The 19,172-nt window shown below is 35.1% G+C and overlaps 1 protein-coding gene across 5 annotated transcripts in view; it reads right to left on the reverse strand.

The window, feature by feature from the left end:
* Positions 1–19,172, reverse strand: part of CCDC91 (coiled-coil domain containing 91) — a 149,954-nt gene that overhangs the window by 63,860 nt on the left and 66,922 nt on the right. For all 5 annotated transcript variants that reach the window (XM_040595736.1, XM_040595739.1, XM_040595735.1 and 2 more), the window contains exon 7: positions 12,386–12,463. In XM_040595736.1, the coding sequence (XP_040451670.1) occupies positions 12,386–12,463 (78 nt within the window). The remainder of the gene's footprint in view (positions 1–12,385; positions 12,464–19,172) is intronic.

Here is a 19,172-nt window from a genome sequence, read left to right on the forward strand (position 1 = left end):
ATAACCTAGAATTGCCATGAATCACTGGCAAAAATTGTCTGTACTGGAGTATGGTGGGGGTTTTTTTGTCTAAACTATTGTGGCAAGAATCATTTCATGTAACTGGTATAAAAAAGAAAAAAATCACATTCCCATCTTAGGGAAAACACTAACAAAATGGCCATTAAGTTGCAATGCCTTTTGTCAGATAGCTTCTTTCTCACGCCAAGGGCTGAGTCACTTTATGCACTTTGCTATGCAAACTTGACTAGTGACTGTCAAATTCCTATTAAATGGTATAAAAACCTTTCAGTTTTTCAGGAAATAATTATTATTCATTAGATGTCATGCAGAGGTTGCTAAATTTTCGATTTATTTTCTTTTATTATTTTCTTCAGAAAAATACGTAAAATTCCACACTCAGAAACAAAAGCCTTCCTTTTCTATCATACGCACTACTGATACAGGTTAAATAGTACCACAGAATTGATCCTGTATTTGACTATTCCACTAGTGGGCCAAGCAAGGAGACAGAAAAATCCTCCTATGTGGGCACAGTACTTCAGAGATAGCTTCCATCTTGTGCCATAAAAAAAATGTCCAGACAAAAGTCTTTATTTTCTATGGACATACTTCAGCATATCAGCTAGTCAAACAGGCCTCTAAAATACAGAAGAAATTATTTATGCCAAGGCACAAATCTTTTCAAGTCACTTAAAAGAAGATGAGGTGTGTCATGTAATACCTTGAAATAGCAATAACTATTAGGAAAATAAGATTTCGCCTTTCAAGAGGAATCTGAAAATTTTCAGAACCTTATGGTTTTAAGATTGCTTACAATCAAAGCAGAATGCTGAGCTCTGATTTATTTTAAAGTGCAGAATATTTTTATTCTCATGAGAAAATTTTTATGCCTAGGACTGATCGTAATTGTCAGCACTGTCAGATATGGCACTTCTATCACTTCTGAAAAACGAACAGAGAAGTGTCAGAGAACTGACAGGACTAGACAAATGGATCTTGCCCCTTTAAATTAAGTCTTTCATTATTCTTCATTTATCATTGAAATCATTCCCATATTTAATATATTATGAGAAATAAGATAATTTAAAAAATATAATAAAAGCCAAACTTGACAATTTCCTTTAATTCTAACCTAGCGTGCAGTTGTTGCCTAGGACACTACTATGTTCATTGCATATATCCTACATCTGCCTGGCTCTAGCTGACTATAAAAAGTAAATATGAACATAAAGATGTCATAAAGCAATGTCTTTCCAAGACTATAAAAAAAGGAAGAAAAAAAAAAAAAAAAAAGAGAACACAGAGTTCAAAAATGACCTCATGTTCTTCTTTGTCTGATGACAACCACCATTTAAGGTTTCTGGATTGGGTAAATACAGCAGAGATGCATGATATCTATCCAAACCTTTTGCAAATTTCAAGGTAATCAAGATAATCAACTACTGAAATTACTTATTTAAAAAACCCTAAATTACTAAATAATTAATTTACAAAACTAAAACATACATTCAGCTACTTGATGATAGGCATGTCTAACTCTTAGAGTTACATATTTCCTTCAGTAAAATGATACTGAAAGTCTTTTGACCAATTGCTGCTCTGGGCAACTGCTTATCACTGCTGCAACACCTCTTTCCTCCTTAATTAATTATGCAATTATCCTGGTGGGCTGATGTTTCATAAATCTGTGGCCATGGACCTAATATCAAGCTGGTATTCTTGAAGCAGTCTCCTTTTAATAGCTCGCTGAATCATTTCAAGCAAGGTTACAGCAGAACATAGCCTATGGCATCTGTTGCAGGGCGTCAAAGGGTAGGATTTCCATATGCCCTTGGTGCCCTTGGTAATTCATTTCTCCTTCTGTATATTGTGTAGGGAACTTCCTTGGCACAGGCTGGCAGGGGTCACGCTGTACCAACAGCCAGCTTCAGGACTGTGACAGCAAGAGGCGTAAGTATTGATGCAGATCTGTTTTTACACTCCTGTCACATTTGTTGCCTCAGTCTACACTTGTTATATTCGTAAAGAAAGCAGTGGGTTCAGATTTTCAGGATTTCTTTACATTTATCAACTAGTCCTTACTGCTTCTTGGCTTCTTTGTTTACTTTTCCCCCCCTTCCTTCCTCAACACACACACTTCACCAGCCCTAACTACATCTGCCTTTAACCAAAAGTGAGGTTGCTTAAGGTCTTTACTGCAAGCCAAATAAAGCCATCTTTTTCAGGCAGTTACTAGATCTTCTTTTCCCATTTGCAATTTCCATGGCTTTCAAAAATCTGCCTCCCCACTCTTTATGTAAGTTGTTGTATCAGGGAATAGTTTAAAAGACCGTGGTACTTTAAATAAACAAATACTTAAAGCAGTTTGCTTGAAATTAAAATACAAAACAATGCATGAATATAAGAACAAACTGCAGCCACTATACTGGCTGTATAACCATAGTGATGATTGCAGGTACATCACCACTTGAACTGATGCATATCCACTAATCAAACAAAGACAGAATTTACAAGGCTTATGTACCAAATAATCAAACTATATTTAAGTACAATAAAATAAGAATGAGAACATCTTTCCTCTGACTCCTGAAAACATATCACCACAGCTTCAAGTAATCAGACAAAGATATATAAATGGCCTTTTATCATCTCCTTCTTCCCCATGTCTCATACTACACATTTGCCATTACTAAACTGGGCAAAAAAAGCCATTAACTGACAAACCCAAGAATTAATGTCTACACTGACATTGTTTTATTAGGTTTGGTTCAGCTGTAATTCATTTTCAACATGGCATTAGCTAATCAAAGCGAAAATCTGGTCAAGTTTTAAGCCTCAGACATTATTCTATAGCTGTTTTGGCTTGTAGATCAGAAAAAGAAAATCAGAGTAGAAAGTAGCATTGAGAAAGTTGTTAGGGGAAGAAAAAGGTGCCAAATTAACACGTCTATAATCTAATTCCTCAAAACCCAGAACTACTTCAAAAAATTACATTGACTTATGGTACCCAGTGGGTTTTATCTGGTAAAAAAAAAAAATAATAATGGGACAAGAATAAAATACCTCATATTTTAACACTTTACCTAGCTCGGTATACCCGGTTTCAGAATAGGAATTAAGATGACTCAAAGAAGCGACAAGAAACTATCAGAGTCAGATATGGAACAGCAAATCTTTAGGTCCCCTTCCAAAATCTATCGGGTATCAGATGGATTAGTTTGATGTACAGTTGTATTTTCCTCTTTTCAAAAAGAAATGAAAGAAATCATTATATGCCCCTCTCATCTTATCAGGACTAAAACCAGTGGAATTTAAGCAAAAAGAAAAATTAGGAGTCCACACACTGCCTCAGTCCTGATTTTCTTTCCCCAGAGAATAGAGCAACGGCTCTTGAACCACTACAGATAAGCTAAATTTTCTCAGTTCTAAAATTTCAAAGATTTGTTGATTATAGCTCTTATTCTAGTATCTCTATCTCTGGATTCTTGTTAGTAAAGCTGCCTGTGCAGCACAAGGAGTAACAAAATAATGGCAGAATTCTAGAATGTCCTAAAATTTTGTAGAATCTTGCAGCGGAGTTGGGTGGAACACATTCTGGTGTCTGTAAACTATACAGTTTAGTTGTATGATAAGGTAGTTTTAATGTTAGAATACATTTGGGAGAAGTTCTGTCTTGCACTTGCTATTTTGCCACTTGGAAATAATGCATTTTCCCAATGCACATTATACTCCAAACTCTCTTAGGTTTTCTCTTCATTGTTTCTGGACATGAACAACTTTGGGGAGGCTTTTAAAGAACAAATTCACATCGTTAATGGGAAAGCTAAAGAGTAACACGTATGGTCACATTTAACAGTATCTATACAAATTGTGGCTACTCCAAATGGATGCTTCAAATAACAGGACTTGTAGGATGACAATGACAGCAAAGCAAGTCTTCTTCTGAACGTTAAACTATCAGAAAACTTCCAAACAATTCAAGAAATACATCTTCCTCCCTACTTTCTAATCATTCTCCTAACCCAAAAACGCTATCAGAGAATTGAGCCTACTTTTCTTCCACTAACCAAAAATGCCTGGAACAAAAGAGAATGAAAACCCTTAAGAACAAGTTCTCTAAAGTCTCTTTATATCCATTTTAGTTTTATACATGACAGGTAATAAAAATCACAGAAACTATTATTTCCTCAAACCATTACCAAAGCCTTCACACATCTAAATAACAGTACAAAAAATTTTAAAATTAGTTTGCAGAAAGATTAAATGTGAATCCATCTTGAATTTATAAACGGGAATTTTACCAAAACAAAATAAAACTTAACTAAATTAGTCCAAACCCCACTTTAAGCTCAGATAAAGAACAAACTTTAGCTTCAAGTTTCATACATCAGAATAATTTTGGAAGACCCTGAGTTGGAACAATATCCAAACATTATAATAAGAACTTCATCCATTATCATTTCAGGATATTATTAATTAAGGGAATACACATCTTAATTATTATATGCTTTAGCAATGGTCAAAGAATTAAGTAGTCCTGAAATATAATTAACAGCACACTACATGGATGGTGGGAACAATAGAGAACTGCATCACTGCATACAGACTAGAGACTGAAAATCTGTACTGCATCCAATCTGAGAAAGAAAAGCTTGAAGGTTAGAAAATAAAAATGATCACAAAATTTTATACTGTGTTTTGTTATGTATAGAGTATTAGTTGCTTTACAAAACTTGTCCTCATCCTTCGAAAGGCAAAATTGCAATGATTATGGTTTCACCAAAACCATAGCTCAGACATTCCAGCCCATTTTTAATACAAACCTATTTCTGCAACCCTAGTGCATATTGTCTTCATTCTACTGACAATAGAAACCACAACTGCTTGCCCAGAACAGGATTTATTGCATGGCAAAAAGCTAGAATTTATAAGAATTCTTCTTGAATTATATAGCCAAAATATAGACTGCTATCCCCAAATTCATCCCAAGTTCCCTAACAGTCATAAATTGGCAAATCTCTTCTTTCTCTCAATGTCATCTTTTTATAGGAGAGATTTAAAAAGTAGTCAGACAAAAAAAAAAAAAAAAAAAAAAAAAAAAAAAAAGAGAGAAAAAAAGAACTGGGTTTACTATCCTCTCTCATCTCTTCTGAAAAACAATATAAAAGCACTTCCAATCTGTGCAAAAACCAGGCTTCTTAGATGGGTAGCATTGTTTGAAAATGTTAAACAAACTCACATGAAACATCGGTATGTAACATGCATCATGATGTACAGGCTGCTCCATAATGTTCTGTAATGTTATTTAAAAGCACTGCATCAAAACCCATAGTCACTCCAAAAAGAATATCCTCTTTGGTTTCTTTCCCGTGCTCAAGCATCATTAACTTCCTTAAATAACTAAATACAAGTCAGTATAAGAAGCATCATCTTTACCTCAGAACTGCTGAGTCAGGATGTCCAAAACAAGTTATCTTTAAAAATAGTTACCTAGTAACACTACCATACTACTTCAAACATTAAATACGAGCATTAATTTCAGCAATAGTATGTAAAGAACTTCCATGCTTCGTAGCACTAGACAGTGATTCATCTAATTCAGCATCCTGTCTCCACCATTACTTAATTTCTATTGCTTTATTTAAGGGCAAACTATAATTAACCAATTGTTGAATTATAGAGCAGAGCAGAGGACACAATCAAAATTCTTTCCTGACCCTTGGAGAAGATACATTAACTCAATAAAATGTACTATTTGACTGGTTGTGTTGTAACATTGTTACTAGCTAGTACACATACTTTATAAATAAAACTATTTAGAAATGTCTGAAAATTTCTTTTTCAACAGAATCCACCTTACCCACTTCAGCCCAAGATACTGCATATGTTCACGATCAGGCTATTTTTAGGTAAGCCTCTCTAAGTGAAAATGGAACACATCCATTTAGGTACTATGGAATAAATGTTTGGGTTTGTTTTTTTTTTTTACAAGTGAATATTAACCAAAATGAAAGCGATTAAACTCCTGCTTAAGTCAGAGACAACTTGCAATTTACAATGAAGTAGGTTCTAAATGAAATAAAACATTGAGTTTAATTTCCTGAATTGTTTACACTCATAGTGTGCTACCAAAGCTTTAAACAAAGCTTGTGCTGTGAAATTTTACGTATCAAATCAAAAAGTATTTCCTCACAAGTTATTCTTTGCAAAAGGTCAACAACACATTTAGGTGTGCAACAAGGTATGAAGAAGCTGCACGGTTTCACTAACCACTGTTTTGTTTACAGCATGACCTGGTTTTTAGTCAGGTGTTCCAAAGACACAATGTAAAAGACATTTGAAACAAATACAAGAATAGGGCATGTTTATAATAAAGTGGTATAACAACTTCAGTTTCATTTTCAACTGATTTTGGTATACCAGTAATGATCTACTACTTACAGTTTGAATACTACGCCCAGTTTATCTAGGTATCTCGGTTTTACTGGTATGTGAGGTTTAATTTATTTTCCACAAAACACTGTTCTCCCAGACCCCTGCCAGAAACAAACTGCAAAGTCACTTTTAATCAAACCTTTCAATTATTACAACATTTAAGACGGTATTTACTGTCCTATAGTCAGAACGACATATAAAAGGTCACCCTTACTAAAAATGGAGGGAGAGATACCTTCTCATTTTTAGTTACTTTTAAATATTGAGATGCTTTAATCAATAATAACAACGTATTTTTGACAGCCAGATCTTCGGAAGATTGAGACCTGATTGTGCCTTGCTTTTATCATAGAATTTCACAGAAAGATTTCTGCATTAGCACCACTGTTGCACGTGAGTCTCCTAAACTGTAAAAATGACAAGGAATCTCTCCTTTTCTAGCCATCAGCTCTTCAGGACAAAACCCAATACTGTATTATATTCAAGGCCCACTTGAATTCTAGTGCAACATAGACATGGACAAGTATAAAAGCTGGAATGGAAATACAAGCCCTTGCAACAATTTTTTAATTTATCCTTTTATTCATGTGTCAGGCCTTTCTGAGCCAGCATGTCGATTTGGAAACTTAATAAGCTAAGCTGGTGTTTTAAAGAGCTGAGAACTGGCCACATTTCAAGAGTTTACCCTCCCCACTAGGGCTAAACTATGTCTAAAAAAAGATATCCTGATTCTAAATTAACATATTTTGTAATTAACTCTTTTAAACTTTCCTTTGTTTATTAGGGGGTAACCTTTCGGTTCAGAGGTCTATTATTGACACAAATGTTGTTGAAAGACAGCTTGATGGCCTCCACATATTTTGTACTTTGCAAATCGGTTTGTTCTTACATTCTGGAAAGCTGAAAAAAACCCCAACTACCTAACACTGAAAACTGACAGACAAACCTGTCAGTGTAGGAACGGCTGGAAAGGATGTTGAAGTGAATTTCCATAAAAGGAAACACACAAGGCTTCTAAAAGACTAATAATTGCATAAAATAATCTAAGTCAATAAATACCATCAAATAAACACACCTGCCTGTAACCTCATATTCCTTAATCCTTACATTAAAGGATATTTTATATGGTGAGAAATATAAACAAAACAGATTAAAAATCTTAACTCGTCTATTTACAGAACTATGAAAATTTTGGAACAAAAGCTTGATTAAACAAGCAGAAGAAAAATCCTTATGTTGCTTGAGGTAAATATCTTAAAATATGGCATGATCCCACAAGCATTATTTCCAAGATCTACATTTACTTTTCTTTACTATAGTTAATTACCAGGGATAAAAGCTTAAAAAAAAATGACATGAAAGACAGAAATTAAAATAAAATAGGTAAACATAAAAAGGGGAAATGGCCTACACAGAACACTAAGTTAATTTTTTATTTGTTTCCCCATTTTTTTAATACAAATTTCATGACTGTGTTGGATTGTTTATTTCATGAAAGGAAGATAAGAATGTGAGATGCTTAACAATGGCCAAGGTTTTTGAGGGTTTGTGCTACAAAGTGTCTAATGGTCTCTGTTTACAGATTACCCAGCACATTTGGCAAGCTAATATGCCATAGACAACTGCAATAATTCTAAGGGCTTTGGTATATTCAGGTCCTTGAAATTAGATCATATAATATTTGACTTCTGTAAGCTCCGTTCTACACTTGCCATATTAAAAAGGACCAGTCAACAAGGGTTGTTGTCACAACCAAGGGTAGAAATTGAAAGGGTTTGGTCTTCAACTTGAGTGCCTGGCCTGCCTGGGGACAACATACTAATGCAAGATCAACGTGGAGAAATATTGTCCCTTCTACAACAAGTGGTTCCCCCAAATACAGGAGAGCGACTATCAGAAAGTGTAACCCATTTTCAAGCATAGAAAGATACAACAACAAAAAGACTGCTGCAGTAAGTCTGCAAGGAGTAACAATTAGCCCTAAATGTAAAAAATATGTGAGCTTTTGGTTACTAAGTTGGTGACCTTGTAGATAGAAGTGAAAAAATGGCAACTCTCTGTTCCTTGTATGCCAAAAGAAAGGCACTTTCACAAATCTACCAGTTTGAAGACTTACCTGTGCCAGCAATACAGAAAAGACAAGTAGTCAACTCCTTTCCATTGTTGTTCAACCCAGAGTTTCAATACCTAATTTAGAGGATTTGATCTTGAGGGATTGTGGGGATTATTTTCTGGGGCTACTGATGAACGGTTCATATTTTTACATAGCTATCCTTAAAACACACACACACACAAATGTTGCTCGTGACATTCACTGATGCTACAACTGTGCTTGGAGTGGCATTCCAAAATTATGACCAGCTGGCACCATATAGGATTTGTCACAATTCCAACAGTCATAACTGCAACAAAACCTAATTTGGGTCACAAGCAAGCACTTGACTGGAATAATCTGCATCACTTTGTTTTATTAAAGCCCAAGGAATGCAAAACAGGACAATTTCATTGTAAGAAAGATTTTCCTTCCTATGCCTTTTAAACAACTCAATAGACGCTTAAGTGAATTTCCACACTCAAGGTAATTTGAGGATTAATTAGATAGCACTTACAACATCCACTGAAAATGGAAATAATTTCTGCATATAAATGATATGCGTTAGTGTAACAATTTAAATCCTAAAGAAGATATATTTCAGCACAAAATTAACATGGCCAATCATAAGTGAATTAAAAGAGTCAGTGAATTTCACAATTCTGTATTTCACTAAAAGGACTAATCAGATTTACTTTACATTCTTAAAAAAATGCTATATGTAGGACTCCTCATTTGTTTATCTGACTACTAACTGCCAACATGTCTGACAGGTATAAAATTCCTAAAGGTATGAGTAGTTAAGAAGTCCCCAAAATGTAAAATACTACTTTTATACTTACAAAACCACATCTGATTCATTTGCTTAAGAAAAAAAAATCTTAACCCTGTTCCATATTGAAATATTAACCATGAATTAATGTTTTACAAGAATCTATGAGATTATTTTTTCAAACAAAACTACAGAACAGTTTTTGCCTTCACTGAACTCTGTTGATTCACTGTTATAACTTTTTGTTTAAGTACACAGTAAAGGGTTACTAGAAAGGTATTTAAGCTATAAAAAAACAAAATAAGATATTTTTTTTTAAACCTAGTAACCTTTTTTTTTTTTTTTTTCCAGTTTTCCTGCCACCCTGAAAAATAACACACTGCTTGTTTGCATAGAAGGTTGGCTACAGTATTTTATTCGGAGGCTGGTACATCTGATGTCAATTCTCAGAGTACTGTGATCTCATTGACAAAAATATGCCAACTAACCACATGAGGCAACAGGTAAGCTTGTGGGAAGTATGTTCATGCCATGGCTCCCTGATATTAAAGAACGCCTTTATATAACTTGACTATAAACATCTGATGAGAAATAATATGCTAAATATAAATATTAATTAGAATCACAGTATTAGTATTCAATTAAATCCCTAATCTTCTGTGCCAAATCATAGAAACTGATAAACACAGATCTTCTTTTCTAGATGGCATATCAGATCTTTCCAGCTGCTGTAGACTCATAAAATATTTTCCAAAAATCAATGTGGCACGAGTATATTCTTTTACCCAACAATACCTGAAAAAATTATTCCTTAAAAGGGACAACATCATCCATGCAAAATTCTCCTTTAGCTCACATAAAGACATTAAAATGGTGAAAAAATTGTATCTAGAAAATATTTAAATTTTTCGCTCCATACTATAAAATTGTTGCATTTCACAGTTTGTTTATATTTTCAGAAATACAAAGAAGGAAACATAAGTACAGCAATTACCAATAGCTCACCAAGTTTTTCAAAATATAAGTTCACACAGAAACAGCAAGTTAGTTTATATGCATCTGGCACAAAACAGAAATGAAAAGTACTGATATACATTATGTTCAGTGGCCCGTCCAAAGTGAGACAGTCCAAAGAAAATTCCCATTTGAGAACTTCTATTGCAAAGTGGTTCTCAAAGCAGTAAGGGAAAAGAAACAGTAATTCTCCTCCAGAAGTGAAATGAAGGAGGTATGGAGAAATGGGACATCACCAGTGGCCATGCTGAGCTTTTCTCAGGAATGGAAACTTTTTTCTGGATAGGTTCCCTTTAAATTAGTGTAAGTTGTATTGATGAGACAGACTTATTTCTACAGGGAGTCCAATTTTGATATTAGCTAGAATACTACTAACAGTTATTAGCAAAATTATTAAAATGCTTTCTTATTATGAATCGTTGCAAACATGTACGATGACTAGAATTACTTTATACTTTTTTGCAGCCTGTGACATGGGCTGCCTTCAAGCAGAGGGTCCTAAAAGCATCATCAGGTCTCCTCCAGAGTGGTGCTTTCTCAGACCTGGAATTTAGTAGCCTGCCTTACATATAAGGAACAGTCTACGAGCCCCACAGAATCTAACTAAAAACCCAATTTTTGCACAATATTAAGATCCCAAATTTTGCAGCAGACTTGGAATCTGGCACAGACAGTTCTCCTTGAGCTGCAGATCCTGAGACCACCAGAAAGAAGCATACATCACAAGTAAGTTTCAGGTATTTCCTAAAACCAAACCAACCAACCTGCCTACACTCACCCACAAAGTATTGCAGGCTTCTTAACCAGCAGGTCTTAGACTCAGGCTTTCAGCTTATTACCTGAATCCCAAGACCCAACTTCAATCCTGTTCTTCTTACCTTGTCAGTTCCATTCCAACCCTAATAACATTGGAAAAATTTCATTACACCCCTTGAGGCAAATTTGTGCTTAAGTGTAAAAAGATCTAATGAGCAATGGATTGGACAGTCCTACCTCCATAAGCAGCTCTACAAGGAGTCTGCAAAGATATAATATGAGACAATTCCTTATACACATTTGCACCAGCATCAATCATGAAGCACTGGCATGGGGCACCTTAGCCTTGTGTTCAGTTCATCCCCCAGTGCCAGCTCTGTTGACTGTGGCCCGAGCACTCACATTTTAGGATGGACTGCTAACAAGACGACGCTGTGACATTTCATATCTCATTACCAAGGGAAACCTCACTCCCGCTGTCTCTGGCAATCCTGCTTCCAGCAAGTTTAAACCATTCTGCAGTTGGGTCTTCCTGCCCTCTATGCCAGATCACTCCTTGGGCATGAATCACCATTGTTGAACAGTTACAGTTTGAATTTCCCTTTCAATAACTACGCTGTCAAATTTGTGTTCCCAGCTCACAGTTGCCTGCCAGGTCTTATATCTCCCTTCTCATTTTCAAAAATAGTCTTCTTTTCCATTTCCCATTATCAGGGTTGTTTTTTTCCCTGCCAGATCTTCTTTACCTCCTTAAGTCTAATTAGTATTCTGAGCTTTACCTACTCCTTCTCCTAACGTGGTTCAGGTTTTGTCCTCTGTGCATTTCTTACTAGAAAGTTTCCATAACAGTACAAAAGACACAGATTTATCCTCCATGGCAAGATCCAGTACTTTCATCTTATCAGCTGGGAGGAACTAGGAACAACATGAGAAAAGAATTAGAGATTCAACCTTATTTCATATTTAACTTCTTCACTTAGTGCTGTGTAAATAAAAACCTGCTGAATTGCTCTGTGATGCTGCTTTTCTGCAGCGAACTCAAACCAAAAGTTTACCACAATTAACCGAGCATTTTTGTTTTGTTCACGTTTTAAGTTTATCTTAAGTTTCCCAAAGTGCAAAATGAGAAAACATGCCATGCAAAATTTCAGGCTAAACAGTCTAAATTGGAAGCAAGAGAAAAGACAGACTTAAAGTGAAAGACATTGAGCAACCAGCACAATCAGTACCAAAAAGGCTGCCTGTAGTGCACTTATTATATACTATTACAACAATATAATTTAGAAATTGTGTTATCTTGGCAACTCATTTACCTTGAATTCTTCAACAATAATACTCAAGGCTTCATGTCCAGCTTTCCTCATGTCTTCTAACTCCTGCTTATGCTTTTCCTGTACAAAAACATGTGGAAAGTTTATATATAACATAGGCACTCAACATAGCAATTTTAATTAGGGGAGTAAAGACCAATTATTTTCTTCATTTTGAGTAACTTTTATGAAGAAATGCACACATCTTATATTGAGCATATATATAATATCTGACAAGCCAAGTTAGTCCTACTATTAAACATATTTTTATTTCTTTATTTTATTAGTCCCCAGATATTTCTCAATGGTTCTCCAATTTTTTTAAAGTTTTTCTTTGATGCTCTGATTTTTCTGGTTTCTTGGTATACCTGTGGGTGGCAGGACTTCCAAACCACTCTTTTAGTAAAAGTTATTCACTGCCTGTATTAATAAAAATGTTGAGATGGATGAGTATCAGATTCAGCTTCCTCAGAAAAGCACACTCTTCTCCTACTCATTACATAGCTCCTTTTTTATCTTTCCTTATTCTTAAATTTCCCAGGAAAGTGTTCCTCATAAGAACATCCTGAATATGTTTTTCAAACAAAGCTGTACTGTTCAGTTTTTATTTTATTCACAGTATCATGTGGAAGTAAAATGGACAGGAACATTCTAATATTTTTGCCTTTACATAAAAATGGTTGCCTGTGGTTTGCTATCTTAGTCTGCAATGTGAACACCTCATTAAATTCTCATCAGCATTTCATGCCTATCAGTGAGCAGCACCACTTTTCCAAATCAGAAATTGGTAAGTATTAAAAACTTTCCCTCCTCCCTCCTTCTTTGCTTCAGGGATCTGTTCTTAAATAAGCTAGTGCAGCAGGTCACAGGTGCTTTAAATCACCTGGGGAAACTGGTGCAGAGAGCAGAAAAGCGTTCATCACAAATATTACCTTGCAGTGATTACAGGGCAAGACCATGCAAAACTTACACTACATATTAACTAATTTTTTTGGATGTAATTCAAGTTGAGATTAATTAATAAAATTATATGTTTTCTAAGATCTGTATGTTTGAAATAAGGAAAACCTAGCATCTAACAAAGTATGTTCAATTTTATTATGAAAGGCGATATAACACCATTAAAATTAATTGGTCTGTAACTCTGTATTTGATTAGAAGCTGAAAGGACCACCTTAGCAAAAAGTTTGAAATTATAGCTATAAAAACTTATCATTGGCCCAAAAATAATGAGACATTCAGATTCTCTTGAATAGAACTGGGGGTGTTGTGAAGGCATGCAAGAACAACTGATATGAAGCAGAAGAATTGAAGATGGAAATATTTGGATGTGTAAATAAACTACTACGTCAGATAACAATGCACAACATCTGGGCACATCAGTTTAATCACAATGTGATAGATAGGTGACATTGACACCACAAAGTAGTTCAAGTCTGTTGTTATAGATGTTTAAAAACAAAACACCCAAAACTGAGCTAGAAATATTTTTGCAGTACAAAATTGCAGAATTGATATAAGGAAGAAAAATGTGATCCAGTGCTTAACTCCAAAACTTCACAAATGCTTAACAAATATCTTCCCTGTGAAAAGCAAAAATGGCAGGTGTCTGTGTGTGTGACAGAGAGAGAGAGAGAAACATGTAATTACTATAGTAACTTAACTTGGATTGACAAATATGAAAAAAGAATTATATAGAAAGAGGAAGCTAATGGTCATTAATTATGCTAGCTGAAAACAACCCAAAACAAAACCAAAACCGACGAGAATGTATTCCATGTTGAGGAAAGTTAAAAGTAAGATTCCCATCTAAGATCTGTCAGAATCACCTTGAACGTAAGAGTGAGACATCATGGATGAAGCGTGTTGACCGAGCAAGCAGCGTATTTCATTCTACTAAGTACAATGCCTCTCGCTAGCATTACCATGCAAATCAAGACACAAAGCAAAAAAAAAACAAACAACCAACAACGCAGTTTGTCCTCTTACAATAAGCCTCTCAGTTTTTTCAGTTAGTGACTTGTTCTAAGTCATGTACTAAATGTGAACTGGTAACACAAGCTGAAGCATCAACACCAAAGTATAACTCCCAACATGAAGATTCATTCCATCCACTACATTTCAGAGTACATACTTCCTTAAAATAACTCCTAAAGTATGAAAGAGTCATTAGTAAAGAACTAATAGTAAGGCATCAGTTTTGCTTGGGTCAGGTCTAGCAATTTCAAGAACAGAGGTAGAAGAGGAAATGAAAGGCCACAAACACACAGATGAAAAGTTTAAGGTCACTTTGCAACGCTCCCTCAAAGCAAGGGTTTCATCTAATCTGATGAACACAACACTTCCTTTTTCTCTATTTGCAATATTTTTCAGCTAAGACAGCAGGCCTTTAAGTTTATTTCTTTTAACTTGTAAGGGTGCATTTCAATTCTTTTGAGGATGGCTGGCCTTTTCTTCTGAAACTGTAAAATAGTGTTTCAAAAGCTTATATCACTCAAAGGAATGTGTGCTTAGTCCTTGTATATCCAATAAGAAGACCCAAAGTCACTTCGAGGAACACATTTTGTAAGTGTAGGCACTGATTTACTGTCTAACAGTGAAGATAGCCGAATCATGAAACTCAGGAACTTTGATCTATGAGCACAACAGAAACATTGCAAGAACAGTAGCATGCTCATTTGATGAACAACAGTCATGTTAGTTCTTCACAAATCTTCAATAAAATGTGTACTTTCCATACGAAAATGAGTTTAATGAAGTGACATAACTACCCTCAGAATTATGAGTCTGCTTGTAAGAAAAAAAAGGGAAGCTCTATGAAAGATTTTGAATGGTATAGACCTGAAATTAAAATGTAATATTCTGATACACTACAAAAGAGAGAAGAATCTTGTGTTTTCCAGCTCTTGTAGAATCCCCCTGCATGGTTTGCATGACTTCAGAGTGGTTTTTAAAGAATGTTGCTGTTCTCTTCCTTTATTTAATAAATGCTTTTAAGAAAGGAAGCAAACATGAGTTGAGAAGTTTGAAATTTAAGTAAAATCGTCTTCAGAGGACCTTCACTGCCTCTCCTTGTGCATTGTGATGGAGAGAATCTCACACCAGAATGCTGACAGAGATTAAACGTAAACTTGGAAGACAGAGGATTTTTGTCATTAAAATCTTGACAATCATTCCAGAGAGCATGAAGCATTCTTTGTGAACACAGCGTGAAAGTAAAAGGCAACTCAGTGGTCACCAATGTTTCATTTTTTTCCTGTTTTGTGACTCTTATATGAGGAAACATCTAATTGATAACAATTTATTCATAAGAATACATGCTTTAACACTACCAAATGTATGTGCCTTCAGAAATATATCAAATAAAACTTGGATGATAGGGACAAGAGAACAGGATTGAACCTTGAAAGTTGTCTTCCAAACTAAAACCCAAGTAACTCCCCTTTTCTTCCGTTAGACCCCTGTGAATCAAACCACTCTGTAGAGGCAGATGGATCCAAATGCCTCGTAAGCTTCTGAGAGGTGGGGTTCCCAAGGACACACTGGGCAGAAAAGCCTTCTGAAGTGGCTGCGGCAGCGGGAAAGGTTACTGACCACCCGCCATCCAGCTGCTTGTCACTGCCTGCCAACTGCATTTGCAGTTCTTTTAGATCTTTTAGCTGAATTGCTTCCTAAATAATTTCAGTCTCCCTGAACCATTGTTAGCACAAACAGTTTAAACAGGCTTCTTTGATGACACAGCATTTGAACAGAAAGCAAGGGCATGTGTTCGCGCACACTGGGAACCATAAGGGTAACACTTCTCGCAGTACTATGTAAGATCCACAGTGAGAGAATCCTTCTGATGGGGGAAGAAGAGAGAATAAAGACCTGAAACTTATTTTGTTATATTTAATTACCCTTAAGTTGATACATTTTTCCGCTAACTTTCGAAGAGGCAGACTGTCTTGAAGTGGTGGGGAAAAATGTATGCCACCCACAGACTCCCTACTAACCTTCCATTCTAGGATGCCTGCATATCACACATATTGTAACAGCAGTAAGTGAAAGCATATACTAAAAAGGAAGAAAAAGATACTCTCAATCTCACTTTCTTCTCACCTAATTCAAAGCAACCGCAGTTCTCATTATCAAAAATGGATGCTCAGAAAAAATATTTTGTGTAGTGCTCCTAATACATATGGAAAACAGCATCAAAAAAAAAGAGACTTGAAACTGAAAAATAGGGTCACCAAACACAGCCACCTGAAAAGGAAGCAAATGGCTACATATCAAAGCATCTTTTGACAAAAATCAGCCCACAACAGTAAACACCACAGCAATTTCACAATCCCACTTCTATAGTGGGCATAACTAACACCAAAAAAACACCAAAGTTACTGAAATAACTGGAAAAAAAATATCGTGCCTATTGAATTTATGACATTTACTCCATGGGTTTTTTTTCCCCCCCACTGACTATCCTCTTGTGATCAGAGCAAAAGAAATTTAATTTCTTACTCTTTTTTTATTAGGTTATCAATAATCACCATTTATAACATTAAAAAATATCAGAGTAGTAACACACAAATAAAGCAAAAGCCAATACTGCAAAGAAGCACTATGAGATCACATTTATATGCAGAAAAAATGATAGAAAAAATAAAATCAATTCAGGAAAAGATCCTAAATTTTCACCCATGTAAACAAATTATCAAATAAGCTCCATAAAATAAAATCCTTTACTTTGAGTTCAACTGGTATTATGTACTTTTTACATTTTACAACGTAATTCATAAACCCCGTTTAAAAAAAGTCAGGAAAAATGCACCAATAAAATGGTAAGTTAACTAACTAAAGCACCCACGTTTTAACTGTACAAATGTTTTTGTAACAGCTGTTGAGAGTCTTATGTTACTATACATAAATACATGAAAAATAGTTATCTGATTTGATGCTGACAACCTATCTACTGTAAGGCTGTTGTATCTTCAGAATTAGCTGCAAGTCCGAGCCAACATCTTAGCAAGTGATGTACTCCCTTACCTCCTCATGTCTGTACTAACGCAAAAAGGCAAACTGTAGTTCCCTGCAGGCAACCAGGTTAGAAGACTCTTCAAAACCGTCTTACACAGTTCTGCTGCATACAATTACATCATTAAGACTCTTCAAAATGGACTCAATTCCTCCATTACATCAAGAGTTTCCTCTCCACAAAAATTATCAGCTCTTTTTTTCTTTAAAGCATCATTTAAAAACAAAAAAACAAAAAAAAAAACCAAAAAACAAAACCAACCAAAAAACATTTAGTATCACAATAATTCTGTTATGGAACCGGTAACTTCTCATTTGATGGTATACATTTGCTCCAATTCACCCAAGTACGGAGAAAGAAATATTACTGAATACAACAGAAAAAAATGACTGGAAAAATGAGTTAGCATGATGAGAATCAGTCTATAATGGCTAATTAACATACACACTAGAGTGTGCTATTGTATATAAAATACAGATTGGTTGCTATTTCTGTTCATGTGAAATAAGAATAATGAGCTCTCCAGAACTAAGACATAGGACTGCCTCCAGGTCTATAGCAAACCAAGTATTTTCACTTTTGTCATATCACCAACATTCTAGTGAAAGATACAGTTGAGAACCCAAAGATAAGGACAAACATTTTTATAGAAGGAATGAAAAAAATCAGATTTCCCTATATAACCAAAAGAATATGCAGTATGCACAACCTTGAGCTCACTACAGGAACCAAGGAGATACCGTCATTTATTTTATTATTATTATTAAATATCATTGCTACCTGGAGTATCCAACAACAGAAGACTTTAAGTGAATAATGAAGTGAGAACTTACATGAGCAACTTCCTAATATAGTGGTGAGAACATTTCCTGCTGAGTTAGAACTGAGCTGAGCCAGAGCGAAGTGAGTGCGAATGGACCCGTCTGCTGGGAGACATTATGACTGATTGAATGTGAAAAACTATGTAAAGGAAATAGTATGGAAGAGCTGTACATGCCCAAAACTGAAACATAATTCTAGTTCCCATACCACATGTAACTAAACTCTTCAAGTATTTGCAGCATATAACTCCATAAGCATGGATCTCTACCCTGTCACATTTAAGCCATTAATATTTTGTGAAGAGCAACTATAGTTTATATCTGCTATTTATTCTACAGGATGTAAATACAGAGACTCTCTACTGAGGAGGACATTAAACAAGAAAAACAAGAGCTAATGCTTGTGCAGAACAATCTGTTAATTACTACTGAGGGTTCTTAGTATTAATATATATTTTGCTAGTAAAACTGTATAATACAGTAAAAAGCACAGTATGTTTGACTCAGAAAGCCATTTTCTAAACCATTATATAGATACTTCCTTGGGATGGAGCTACACTGTGCCAGGGCATCTTATGCCACGGATGCTTTCCTACTTCCCCACGTACTCTGAATGATGGGACATAATAGCAAGACAAAGAAGACAGACAAACAGGAGAACAATTCCAGGGAAGCTGAAAGAAGAAAATACTTCCACTAAACAACACAGTAAGCATGAAAGGAATTCTTACCTTCATTAGGACATTCTCATGTCTTTTATCTCAAAAGCATCAGTCTTCACATTAAATTAAATTCCACCATTGTTCATAAAGAACAAAATATTAACTTGGAAAGTGTTGCCAGCTGTCATCCATAGCTATTGATACTGAAGCAAGTTACAATACCCGACACAATTTTATATACTACATATATTAAAAAATTAGTATTTATGTATTACTCTACCATATGTACTATA

Source organism: Falco naumanni, chromosome 5, assembly GCF_017639655.2.
Source record: "Falco naumanni isolate bFalNau1 chromosome 5, bFalNau1.pat, whole genome shotgun sequence".
In the NCBI taxonomy this organism is placed as follows: Eukaryota; Metazoa; Chordata; class Aves; order Falconiformes; family Falconidae; genus Falco; species Falco naumanni.